We start from the raw sequence: 13,732 nt of genomic DNA, 5'->3' as shown, positions 1-13,732 counted from the left end.
AGCGTGCGGATCACTCTAAAGGGAACTTCAACTTTGAACCTCACGAGATTGTTGCCTTTACATTAACAACCTGTGCACTGTGTCGTCCTGAATAGAACATGCAGAATGCATACAAATGTTCGAAGGCTGTGCGAGTCCTAGGCCCACGTAGATTACGTGTAACACTGTTGCTAATTCATAACGAGTTGAGAGGATACACCTCTCTACTGTTGGATAACAGGTTACATCCACGCACCTGAATAGAACTCCTTCCCTGCGCTTGTTTGCGATTGTCAAACCCCGGCGTATTTAATAATGTGCATTCTTGGTCTGAAAATAGAACACGCATAGATTAGTCCCATATCGTAGAACTTGTTTGAAGCTGTAAAGTGTGGATGGTATATACATTCCATTCTGTCTGATCGTTGTTTGAGGGCTCATTTTACAATGAATGAACACCGCGACCCTGCAACAGCACCAACCAAGGATGAATGGCCAGAGCTTCTTCATAAGGTGAGAGGAAGCATCATAACTTATTAAGGATACCTTCTTTGGGAGAGTTCACATGCTTATTAATCTCCCAGCATATACATGTACAAAAGATGCATGCTACAATGGCCCTTATACGAGTCCAGCGGGAAATGTAAGTATCGAGGTCAGGGCACAGTATTGTCACGCGAATAATGTATAGCTGACATTATGAAATCTGACATCTGAAATAATTGAGAATATGGCGTCTCGTGTGCATGCAAGGGGCCATAACGTCTGTCAGTTTGTTTTCACGTTGAAACCAGTTTCCCTCTGCTGCAAAACTACAGCACATCAGGATAATTGAGTCCGGTCACAAAGGATCACATCTGAACATCTTAAAAGGGCACTATTAAAGCTAGGACCAATTGAACCCAGGTAGATTAAAAACCGTTTTGTTACCTCGCGCTTTGGGATGAACGTCAATCCATCAGTCACTGATTCCATAAATCCATGGATATTATCTCTCAGTTTCACGCGAAACCAATGATTGTGGGTTCGAATCCCGACTCGCCCCGATTATGTTTCTAGGTTTGTCAGCACCATACCCGTGCTCGTGGCTTTCACCGAAGTGGTGAACGTCTGAGACCTGCATCACTTCGGGCTTTCCTCCTACATTTAGCTGACACGCCGCCATATAACTGGAATACTGTTAAAAGCGGCATTAAACCCAACTCACTCACTAAGTTTCACGCAGTGGATTAAAGTGAGTGAGTATGGTTTTACGCCGCTTTTAGCAATATTCCAGCAATATCACGGCGGGGGACACCCCAAAATGGGCTTCACACATTGTACCCATGTCGGGAATCGAACTCGGGAAGTACATAGATGCATACCTTCTGAAATGAAACCTGAAAGATGAAATTGTTTACGATTTGTGGAGTGATTATTGTTTATTTTTAATGTTGGTTATATACTCACGGACAAAAGAAACGCGAATACTATACATGATGGTTCCTATAATCTTTTTGAAGAGTTACTCATGTTCAAGTGACTGAGTGAGTGTGTATGGTTTTACGCCGCTTTTAGCAATATTCCAGCAATATCATGGCGGGGGACACCAGAAATGGGCTTCACACAATGTACCCATGTCGGGAATCGAACCCGGGACGTCGGCGTGACGAGCGAACGCTTTAACCACTAGGCTACCCGACCGCTCCTACTCATATTCAATAGATATTATAGATTGGTTAGATGCACAAACGAACGCGTCACATGTGACTATGATAGGTGGAATCGGAGTGGTCAGTAGGAGGGACAAAGAAGGGACATAACTCGTAATAGCCACAGGTGGCGCTACGATCGAGCCCAGAAAATCCCGGCAAGGTCGACAAGGATGGAAACTGGATTTTCATAGTCAGTAACTCCCTTGCCTCGGGAAGATGATGACCAACGAGATACACGGAGTCACGGATTGTCTGTATCCTCCGAACCTTGGGTTTTCTTCTTGGCATCATTCGCTGTGTTTAAAGAACAATGTTAGTCTGTGGATATTCTAAGGTAATCTATTTGTTTTTTAGCTTGGCGTTGATGCAAGGGATGCCATACGACAAGACAACCCCGACCTAGAGGTACACTTATTCTTGTGTGGTTTGCAGACTGAACTCACCCCATTCCTATAATGCAATGACATCATCTATTCTTCAGATATACATTTGTCACGAATGTCTTACTTTAGATGGACCGCCTCCGTGGTCTAGCGGTAAAGTGTACGCCCGGATAGCGGAAGGTCTGGGGTTCGATCCCCGGCCGAGTCATACCAAAATGCGTTAAAATATAGTGCTTGTTGTTACCCTGCCTGGTGCTCGGAAGTTAAGGGATTAAAACAAGAACTGGTCGGCTCAGAGTCAACTCTGTCTGAACTCTGTTAAACTGCGGCATGGTATCTCAGAGGGCTGGCACTATAAGTCGGCATCAGTCCGGACTAGTACAAGCAGCAACACACACGTGCATGTACAAGTGCAATAATCTTGGAAGTAACGTTAAGACCCATTTTACCTCACCTCACCCCCTTACTTTAGAGGGGTGGTGGGGTAGCTAGTGGTAAAGCTGTTGGCTAGTCAGGCTGAAGACCCAGGTTTGATTCTCAATAAGAATGAAATGTGTGAAGTCTGTTTCTGGTGTCCTCCGACGTTATAACCCCTCACTCGCTCTCGACAATGCCTGTTGTTGCGCTAATTGATATCCCCTGTCCTGTAATACTGATACATAATTAAATATGATACATATCAAATCACTTTCAACCTGCAAATATTTACCTTTTAAAATTTGCTGAAGATCCGGGGTAGAATAGGTCTTCAACAACCCATGCTTGCCGTAATAGGCGACTATGCTTGTCGTAACAGGCGACTTACGGGATCGGGTGGTCAGGCTCGCCGACTTGGTTGATGCATGTCATCGTGTCCCAGTTACGTAGATCGATGCTCATGATATCAATCACTTAATTGTCTGGTCGAGATTCGACTTATTTACAGACGTCTTAATGACGTCATAATGCAAGGAATGTCAACCATTGTATATTTATTATGGAAATAGAACTCTGGATAAATGTGAACAATATGAATCTATCTAATGCAAGAAATCAATAGGTTATTCTGTTATTTGTGTTTTTGGGGTATGAAACTGCTGGGCCGGTAAATTCTTTTAAGGTTGAAAAAAGTACAAAAAAATAGTTTTTGTTTTTTTCCTTTTTGAGGATACTCTATAAAATGTTGACGTCTATCGTTATTAGCAAAAAATGGGATTGATGGGGTGTGTCTTGATATTATAGTTTTCTTGTGTTGTCAGGTATTTGTACTACCGGCGGACTCATTTGTTACGGAGGACTTCCGTCGGAGTAGAGTTAGGATCTTCGTTCAGGTAGATGGGACAGTCGCAAGCATCCCCAGGATTGGTTAAAGCGCCTGTGCGGACATCATCATTGTGTGAACGCCCTACCTGATGCTGTGACTGGCAGAAACACAACGTAACAACGTCGTCCGATGATTGGAAGACATCATTGTGAGAGAAACGTTTTAACCTCAAGTTTGTATTTGTGCGTTACCTGGGTGTATTTGTACGAAGACGGGAGTTGTTGTTGTTTATATCTTGCAGTCTGGCTTTGTATAATCATGTGGTGTCAAGAGTTAGCATTAGGATCTCTCTTTCATGTCGTAACGTCACGAAATAGAACAAGAGCTTTTCACTTCATCATGTTTCCTATCGTATGATCCTGTATAAATCCAAAAAATAAATAATAAAACGTCACGACCTTGGCTAGGCGTTAACGGTGCCACATTCATCTGAGATCTACTCCGCTGATCATTGGACCCTGTGCCTCGTCCACAATGTGATCGCAGCACTACCATTGTCGTCAATCTATGCAAAGGTATTGGAGGTACCATCATCTGATTGCTATGATCTCTTTATGGGATCTGATTGGGATCGCTCGTCAGTCGAGGGTCAAGTGGACCAGACAGCATCTTCCCGAGACAAGTGAGTTAACTGCCTGTAAAAGTCCAGTTTCCAAGGCAAGTGAGTTAACTGACTGTAAAAGTCCAGTTTCCACCCTTGCCAAACTAGGTTGGTATTATGGAGTTAGATTTTGGCTGGACTAACGAGTCTATGCATAGTCCAATCAAAATTGCGCACCGAAATAGAAATCCGGTTTGTAAAGTGTCATACAGATTTCGGTCGACTGCAGGATTTGCAAAGCATGTGCACCGCCAACTCGTTGTCAACAGATATCTTCTAAATCTTTTCATGTTTATAAATCAAGGTGCTCATGTGATTTGATGCACTTCGCGATGTAAGACTCGTTTTATCACAATATATATCGTGATTATGGATCAGATCGTCATGACTGGGCGCCAACGTTTTGTTTGACGCAAATGCATGTGATACGAGAGGTGGAATCTGATTGGTCAATAGGAGAGGCATAGAAGGGACATAACTCTTAATAGCCACTGGTGGCGCTACGATCGAGCCCAGGAATTCCAGCCTAGTTCGGCAAGGGTGGAAACTGGACTTTTAAAGTCAGTTAACTCCCTTGCCTCGGGAAGATGACCAGACAGTCGAGGGCTCAGAGGTCCAATCCGCTGTTCAGGTTGTGTTCCTTAGGCGTGCAAGACTCACGTCATCGTGGTTTCCAATCCCAGATTCGTCCTGGTTATAATTCTTGATTTTCACCATGCCCGTTCTCGAGAAGGGGGTGGGGGAGTGGTGGGGGGGAGTGGGGCAACTTTTAAAGACTAAGACCTGCACCACGCCCCTCCCACGTCAACCAGACGCGTCGTGATGTAGCTACTTTAAATTCTGTTAAGTATTGGGGGCTCTTAAGATCTAAATATAAATATAATTTGAACGCGTAAACAACTACTTTTACCTTCATTTACCTTCTTTGTGCACGCTCCAGCTATTATATACAATATGTTTCATAAGTTATGGACAGCCTCGCAATCAAAAGTAAATACCTCTATAAAAATAGTCACTTCAAACGAACGTCACTTGCTTGATAAAAATGTTATAGGATCTACACCGAAACGTCGCACTAATTGTAATAAAGAAGTTGTTCATCCATAGAACTCGTCTTACTTCATCACACCAACTTCTAAATGCCACTGAAAGAAGTTATGCGCCGTCATATAACTGAAATATTGTTGAGAGCGGCGTTAAACAACAAAGAGAATACCATGTTTACTCATATTTGTATTACCTAATATGAGTCTAGGAAATATCATCTTTCCGAGGCAAGAGAGTTAACTGACTATAAAAGTCCAGTTTCCACCCTTGCCGAACTAGGCTGGAATTCCTTGGCTCGATCGTAGCTCCACCAGTGGCTATTAGCCTCTCCTATGGACCAATCAGATTCCACCTCTCGTATCACTTGCGTTTGCTTCATACAAAATGGTGGCGCCCAGTCAAAACGATCTGAACAATAATCAAGATCTATATTGTGATAAAACGGATCTTACATCTTGAAATGCATCAAATCACGTGAACACCTTGAGTAAAAACACGAAAAGATTTGGAAAATATCTGCTGACAACGAGTTGACGGTGCACATGCTTTGCAAATCCTGCAATCGACCGAAATCTGCACGACAGTTTACGAACCGGATTTCGATTTCGGACTATGCATAGACTCGTTAGTCCAGCCAAAACGTAATTCCATAATACCAGCCTTGTTCGGCAAGGGTGGAAACTGGACTTTTATAGTCAGTTAACTCTCTTGCCTCGGGAAGATGGGAAATATTGACCTGAAACCAAATTCAATAAAGGACGAGTTACGACAGGGATCCTTTCAGGTCAATAGGTGTGAGTGAGTTTAGTTTAACGCCGCTCTGAATAGTGTTCCAGTTGTGTCACGGCGTGTCAGCTTAGTGTGGGAGGAAAGCCAGAACTGATGCAGGTCTCAGATTTTTGATACTTTTGTGAAACCCACGACCACAGGTATAGTGCTGACAAACCTAGAAACACAATCATTTCGAACCGGGATTCGAACCCAAGAGAATATTTATTTCCGATTTCTGCCGTGTCCAAGGAACGCAGCTCTGCGACTAACGGGTTCGGTGGTAACCGGTCAGGCTCGCTGATTTGGTTGATGCATGTCGCCGTATCCCAATTGCGTAAATCGATGCTCATGATGTCAATCACTGGATTGTCTGGCCCAGACTTGATTATTTACAGACCGCCGTCATATAGCTTGAATATTACTGAATGCGGCGTTAAACAACAAACAAACACATGCCAATATTCACATTCAAATTTGACATTTCCAGCGGTTCAAAAGGATCCTTGTCATATTTCGTTGAAGAATTTTTTTAAGACAAATGGATGGGTCACATGTCACATTCAAGCGACTTTGTGACTTTCACTTTGAGGCTTTCACTTTGTGACTTTCACTTTGTGTATAACACGAACATACACACACGCATGCATACAAATGTAGCATATTTATGCATTTATAACAGACACCTACATTTCAGCAGTTACAACACAGCGGTAGTTATTGCTGGTATGCAGTGAGCAGTAATCTTACAGAACATGAACTGCAATAACCCTACTAGAATCTAACAATATGTGAATTACGGGTGCATCAGTGAATCTCAATGAACGACATAACAGTGCATTATATATAGTAGAGCATAGTGTCCCACACTACCCTATTAAAGTTACAACTGTTTATCGTGGCGGGGCATATTCTTAACTATAAGTTGCACATGCTTTAGAATCTTTTGTCAGAGTGTGTCCAAAATATAAAAGCGGGTGCGGTTTAAAACGTGAAAAGATAGTCATTCTTAAACACAGTTCCGCGTTGTTGATATGTTTTCGATGGTGAGTAATGTGTAGTTAGGTTGTTTGTGAGTAGGTGTTGTGGTCAGCTGTCATGGCGCAGAACCAAAAGACGCCGGAAACGTGGACGAAACAGGCATGGCCGGAACTACTTTTAGAGGTAAGATGTAGCAGTGTTATCACGTCTATGAGTCGTTCCCCGTGACCGCCGGGGAGAGAGTAGTTTCCCTGGGTCCCGTATTACTACGCGTTATAAGGGACACGACTGTCGTACGGTTATATTCAAACATGGAAGTCAAGCTCCGTGACTTCGGTGATACGTCATCGTAGTACGACGGCGTTGAAGTTGTTCATGATATCAACACGTGGTTTGTCTGTTCTGTCTCTCTCATCCTCCCCCCCCCCCCCCCCCCATCTCTCTCTCTCTCTCTCTCTCTCTCACACACACACACACACACACACACACACACACACACACACACACACAGAGCAGCCAATGTATTCTAGTTTTGGTATCAACTCTTTCTAAGAACGGCTTTCATAACAGTTAAACTCATTTGCCTGGAAAAACCAAGCATACACTTGAAAATTGGATTTGACCAAAAAATTTACAAACTTTATCCTTTTCATAGGCTGTAAACCATCTTCCCCAAGCTCCTCACAGCAATAACCCGTTCCCGGAGCTCGAGAGTGTAACGATGGTGTCACGCGCTGGGACGGAGCTTGCATCTTCCCGAGGCAAGGGAGTTAACTGTCGGTGGAAACTGGGCTTTTAGTGCCAGTTAACTCCCTTGCCTCGGGAAGATGGCAGAAAGCAGTCACTGAAACACTGCAAAATTAAGGTCGAAAATACTAAGTGATACCCGTATCAAATACATCACTATCGAACAACCATTTCCTTTTTGTTTTATTTTCAGTCCAGGCAGTTTATATGTAGTAACTTGAATGACTGTAATTTCTTGTTTTTGATGATATTACGAACTGTAAAAACCTGCAGTTTGTCTTAAACCCTCCTATCGCCATCTTCTCGAGACAAGGGCGTTAATTGGCTATGAACTGGCCATTAAGATGGCTATCACGTATGCTGCTATGATAAACTGGGACATTTATTTTTTTCAGGATGGAGAACATGCCAAAGCTGTCATATTACAGGAAAATCCACATCTGGAGGTATTTTTCATTTTAAATATCATGCTTATACATGCTCTAGAGTCGCATGTTACCGGTAGGGGAGGTCATGCCCTCCCGCGTCGCGAACACCTTGTGTCATTACTCCCTTCGTGGAGTCATATTGTAAGAGGTGCGTTCTTGAAGATCAGGCCTCCATTTGTCACTGTTTATTTTCTAGTGAGAGATCTTCCAACATATCTACTCAAAGGTGGTAACGTTGTTTCAAATTACGCTATCCTTATTGAGTGCAACGCATATTGTCAGTGAATATGATAGTACCTTTGCAGAACAGGAGTTCCCCATAAATAAAGCACTATCTGAGACAAAATCATTGCAAGCCATGGACACGGTGTGTATGGTTTTTATTCAAGTCAAAAAGGCCACTGGCCCATATAGGACATGCATTGTCAATATTAAAACAAAATAGATAGTTACAATATACACGAGAGGAATAAAACAATATATATACATGACAACAAGCAATTATTGATGAAGTGTAGGATACAGTTTAAAAGCGAAAAATATGTATTTACTTAAATTTAACAGTGTTTGGGGGCATTTGGAATTGATTAGCTTTACAAATGTTGTAACAGAAGGATGATTATAATAAATAGGTTGAATATAAGATTCACGGAGTTGAGAGAAGGCTTTGCAGACAAGTAAAAAATGATATTCGTTTTCAATTACAGTATGGACATAATCTGATTTCTTCATCCAATCCCATTCTTCGTCCAAGTTCAAACATATAATTGTGTCATCCGCATCTAAATCTTGATAGTGCTTGTCTGTAAGTCCGTAAACTGATATGTGTGAGATAAAGTTCGACATTTAAAACAGATTTATAAGTAGAGTAGGAAGATAGTTTGGAGTTGCCTGTAATGTCTGCTTGCCATTGTTGAATATCTACGTCGATGATACGTTGTTTTATTTCTGATAAGAATACTGATTTATTTCCTGAGTCCTGCATGATCCAGGTGTATCCAAATCCATATCTAAATAAAGTTCCTTTAACATATGACACCCACGATGTACGGTTCACACTGTCCGGTCCATGTAACATTATGTACGTTTGCTTCGGAAGTCGATTGAGATAAGTTTAGTCCAAAAAGATAACAATTTCATTACTTGCGTCACGAAGACAGTATTTCTTCCACATTCACCAAGAACAGCAGCATTGCATGCATTTTGAGGAACCTAGATAATCTTCTTGAAATATTTTAGCTGAACTGTTTCAATACATTGAATCCGTTGAAACCCCCAAATTACAGCGCCGTAGGTAAGGATTGGTAATATCATTCTGTCAAATAGGTTTGCAGCAACATTTATTGGCAGTTCACCACGCTTAAAGTCGAGTTTATAGATAAGCTGGCATGCTTTTTCGGCTTGCCGTGCCAATGTCGTTGTTGCTCGAGTCCACACTGCCTTAGTCGGAAGACGTGGCCCATGTACTTATAGAATGGCACAACTTTAACCTGTGTTCCTTTGTAAAACCACTTTTCGTAGTTGCGTAGGTATCCTCCGTTCCGAAATATGGAGAAGGTGTCGCCACACTGGATTGGCCGTTAACGCCCGTACTGTCATTGTCTGTCGTTTGTTGTTCTTTAAGAGTCAAGCGAAATGCTTGCAGGGTGTATAATAGTTGCTGTTGGACGCTGATGCTTAAACATTTAACAGTCACATCACTGATAGTACCAGGTGCCTTTTCCGTTTAAGATGATTGAACTTAAATCCGCCTTTCGATATCCATGTATTTACATTCACGGGTGAAACAGATCAGTCCTTTAAGAGCCGTGGTAGAATAGATCTTCAGCAACCCATGCTTGCCGTAGCAGGCGACTATGCTTGTCGTAAGAGGCGTCTAACAGTATCCGGTGGTCAGGCTCGCTGACTTGTTGATGCATGTCATCGTATCCCAACTGGGTAAATCGATGCTTATGATGTCAATCACTGGATTGTGTGGTCCAGACTCGATTATTTACATACAGACCACCGTCATGTAGTTGGAGTGTTGCCGAGTGCCGTAAAACTACAAGCAAACCCATTTCGTTGACAGGTATACCTGGTGCCAGTGGATTACATCGTCACCTCGGAGGTCGACAAGGAGAGAGTGAGGATACGGGTTGATGAAGATGGTATGGTCACCAAGACGCCAGTACGTGGATAAGCCATGCTTCACAGCAACTTTGTTCCAAATGTAATTACACTGGCGGATGCTGCCAGAGTGGGTGCAGGGACTTCATGACTTGAGCAGTATGTGCATCCCTAGCTCAAACGTCGCACTGGATAAACCATATCCAAACTGTTCCAAATGTATGTTATTAAAGGTAGTCGCTCATTTCAAACTTTACTTCATATGCCAAACCGAGGCTTACACTATTGGGATGTTTAAACATCGCAACATTTTCCACCCACAAATCCTTGACAAGTGTTTTATTAACAAGCAGGAACTGATGTGTGAATATAGGGAATTGTGACGTATATTGGTCACGTGTTAGTTTAGGTATTCCAGCCTTCAGGTATTGCTCGATGACTTCCTTTAAACCTCGTACTGTATTGTATGGCATTCGATTCGACGTTACCACGTTCTTCAGAAGGGGCACGGCTGGCCCAGTCGTCTACGGCACCGCAATTCGCTGTGCAGAGTTTCGTCCCTTGGGCATGCCAGGAACCTATGGATGCAGGTTCGAATCCCGGTTCGCCCCGATTATGTTTCTTGTTCTTTTCAGCACCATACCCGTGTGGGTTACACCAAAGTGGTGAACGTCTGAGACATGCATTACTTCGGTCTTTCTTCCCACATTAAGCTGACACGCAGGGATATAACCCGAATATTGATTAAAGCGGACTCACTCAGGAGAACCTTCCACGGTCCAGCGGCAATGTCCCGACTTGCTCCAAACCTGCTAAGTGCCATGTGAGAAACTGAGACATTGCATGTGTTTTTTGTTGTTTAACGCCGTACACAGCAATATTTCAGCTATATGACGCCGATCTGTAAATAATCGAGTCTGGACCAGACAATCCAGTGATTGACATCATGAGCATCGATGTACGCAATTGGGATATGATGACATGCACCAACCAGGTCAGCGAGCCTTCCTCTGATCATAGTGGCCTCAAATGACAAGCATGGGCTGCTGACGACCTATTCTCAACCCGTGAAGTCACTGGGTGAAATATTGTGTAATGAGGGAAATCATATTGATGTTTGTTTGTTTGTTGTTTAACGCCGCACTCGGCAATATTCCAGCTATATAAGCGCGGTCTGTAAAATAATCGAGCCTGGACCAGACAATCCAGTGATTGACATCATGAGCATCGATCCACGTAATTGTGATCGATGACATGTATCAACCAAGTCAGCGAGCCTGACCACCCGATGCCGTTAGTCGCCTTTTACGACAAGCATAGTCGCCTTTTACGACAAGCATAGTCGCCTTTTACGGTAAGTATGGGTTGCTGAAGACCTATTCTTTAAGTAATAAAAGGTTTTTGTTTCATACATCTACAGCTATGCCGCCTTTCATATCGCCATGGAAACACTGGTGAATTTTTCATCTTTTGGTAAGAAATCATGGCTAAAGAAGTTGCATTTTTTATTGTTTCAACCAATAACACTGAACTAAAACCAGTGATTGATATCATGAGCAACGTCCCACAATGGGATACGATGACAAATAATGAAACAAGTCACGAGCCTGCCTACCCAATCGATTAAGTCAAGTATAGACTGATGGGGGCCTTTTCCAACCATGTGGCTGTGACTTCAAAGATAAGGTAACTACAAATGCGAAAATATTTGGAAGATTTTGTTGTTGTTTGACACTGTACTCACCAATACTCCATCTATCTGACAGCAGCCTGTAATAATCAAGACCGTGGCAGCCAATCCAGTGGTTAATACCATGAGCAATGATCCATGCCATCGGGAACTACGACAGGCTGTCTAAAAGGGCATGTTTTGTTTGTTGTTTAACATCGCTATCAGCAGTATTTCAGCTATATGACAAGGATCTGTGTAAATAATTCAGTCCAGACTAGACACACCAGTGGTTGATATAATGAGCAACGATCCATGTCGTCCGTGAATGACGACATGCAATCAACCAAGTCACCGAGACTGACCACCAGATCCATATTGTTGTCTCATCGATCCAGGATCGATTGCTGGGGACCTATTCTGATATAGGAAGTGGCAAAGATGTAATCGTGAATGTGAAGATGAAGATGAGATCTCAGCCATGACATCAAAACTTAATACCTTTGTCTGAGAACAATGTATCAGTTAAACCACAATTTCAAAACTTAACACTATAAAAGTGCGATCATATCCCAAAATGACAATGTAAATATTATAAGTATTAAATTGATTATGAGTAGCTAATAGCTCAACAAACAAATTGAATATGCAAATTAGATTCCATTTCATATAGGCTTGGAATAATCAGATTTAAATATTTTTCAGTTCTTAAATACAATGGCTCCAAGACATATATGTTCCTCTGGCACAGCAACACATAGGGTCATATATGTCCCAGTGGCAGCCAGGGGTTTACAACCACCTGGTATCTCAAACACTATTTACCCTGGACGTCACATACAACATGATACTCACTGGAGGTGTTAAATGAGTTTTATTCAGTAATAGTGTATACATTTGGAATACAATCCATTGAGTATTAAGGTCAACTATTATGATTATAACCATATTCGACGTAATAAGCGCCCCGCTCTAAAAAGCGCCCACTGCGATATTTGCAAATATATCGGCTAGTGAACAATCCCAGTTCCTTCCGATTGATCAATGTATACAAGAATTATTTAATCATGTATAATACACACTTTTGTTATATGCACCCTTAATTATGGTCAATTAAATTCTGGAAAAATATATGTATAATACACACTTTTTTTTGTATCATTTCAGGCTTCAGCACAATCCACGAAATTTACGGTCTTTCAACTCTGTTTTTTTTTCACCAAAATTTCATTCTATTAAGAGCCCCGTATTTCTAATTTTGAGTGCGCCCTGGGCGCTTATTACGCCAAATACGGTCATTTAATTTTGAATTAATCACGGCTTCCAGACATGCATTGTCCAGATGGATCTGGAGCAACTGATGATATTATTTGGTTTGTTTGTTGTTTTTTAACGCCACACTCGGCAATATTCCATTTAAAAGACGTCAGTCTGTAAATAATCGAGTCTGGACCAGACAATCCAGTGATTGACATCATGAGCATTGATTTACGCAACTGGGATACGATGGCATGCATCAACCAAGTCAGCGAGCCTGACCACCCGATCCCGTTACTCGCCTCTTACACAACAAGTACAGTTGCCTGTTACAGCAAACTCTAAGCCAGATCTTCATGTTTTGGTCTTACCGTATTCGACATAATAGGCGCCCAGGGTGCTCTCAAAGTTAAAAATAGGGGGCTCTTATTAGAATATTATTTCGGTGAAAAGATCTTATTATTCTTGTTGAAAGATCGTAAATTTCGTGGTTTATGCTGACAGCCTGAAATGTTTATATACGACATATATAATATACATATTATACACGAATAAATAAGTCCTGTGCACATTGATCAATCAAAAGGGGTGCTAATTGGGATTGTTCACTAGCCAATATATTAGCAAATATCGCCGTGGCTGCTTATTAGAGCGGGGCGCTTATTAGAATACGGTATTTCACGTGGGCATGTCAAATAATATTCGAAAAAAAGGTTTAACTACAATGCATCTTTGAAACTTCGGGAACAAAACTACAATGTGAAGC

The 13,732-nt window shown here is 42.0% G+C and overlaps 2 protein-coding genes across 2 annotated transcripts; both read left to right on the top strand.

Annotated features, from left to right (window-relative positions):
* The first annotated feature begins 241 nt into the window (after positions 1-241).
* Positions 242-3,776, top strand: LOC139450371 (uncharacterized). The gene is made up of 3 exons (XM_071232053.1): positions 242-492; positions 2,028-2,078; positions 3,295-3,776. Exons 1-3 carry the CDS (start codon positions 427-429, stop codon positions 3,403-3,405), a joined length of 228 nt encoding a protein of 75 aa, XP_071088154.1. The 5' UTR covers positions 242-426; the 3' UTR covers positions 3,406-3,776.
* A 3,033-nt stretch (positions 3,777-6,809) lies between these two features.
* Positions 6,810-10,352, top strand: LOC139450607 (uncharacterized). The gene is made up of 3 exons (XM_071232374.1): positions 6,810-6,939; positions 7,899-7,949; positions 10,003-10,352. Exons 1-3 carry the CDS (start codon positions 6,874-6,876, stop codon positions 10,111-10,113), a joined length of 228 nt encoding a protein of 75 aa, XP_071088475.1. The 5' UTR covers positions 6,810-6,873; the 3' UTR covers positions 10,114-10,352.
* The last annotated feature ends 3,380 nt before the right edge of the window (positions 10,353-13,732 follow it).

Source organism: Haliotis cracherodii, unplaced genomic scaffold (genome assembly GCF_022045235.1).
Source record: "Haliotis cracherodii isolate W230 unplaced genomic scaffold, xgHalCrac1.p SCAF_8, whole genome shotgun sequence".
NCBI lineage: Eukaryota > Metazoa > Mollusca > Gastropoda > Lepetellida > Haliotidae > Haliotis > Haliotis cracherodii.
The sequence above is the reverse complement of the archived record's forward strand: the minus strand, read 5'-3'. Positions and strand labels throughout refer to the sequence as shown.

Coding starts and splice junctions, on each gene's coding strand:
- LOC139450371 (XM_071232053.1), top strand. CDS start 427: ATGAATGAACACCGCGACCCTGCAACAGCACCAACCAAGGATGAATGG. Junction 493..2,027: donor GGCCAGAGCTTCTTCATAAG/GTGAGAGGAAGC, acceptor TTTGTTTTTTAG/CTTGGCGTTGATGCAAGGGA. Junction 2,079..3,294: donor AAGACAACCCCGACCTAGAG/GTACACTTATTC, acceptor TTGTGTTGTCAG/GTATTTGTACTACCGGCGGA.
- LOC139450607 (XM_071232374.1), top strand. CDS start 6,874: ATGGCGCAGAACCAAAAGACGCCGGAAACGTGGACGAAACAGGCATGG. Junction 6,940..7,898: donor GGCCGGAACTACTTTTAGAG/GTAAGATGTAGC, acceptor TATTTTTTTCAG/GATGGAGAACATGCCAAAGC. Junction 7,950..10,002: donor AGGAAAATCCACATCTGGAG/GTATTTTTCATT, acceptor TTTCGTTGACAG/GTATACCTGGTGCCAGTGGA.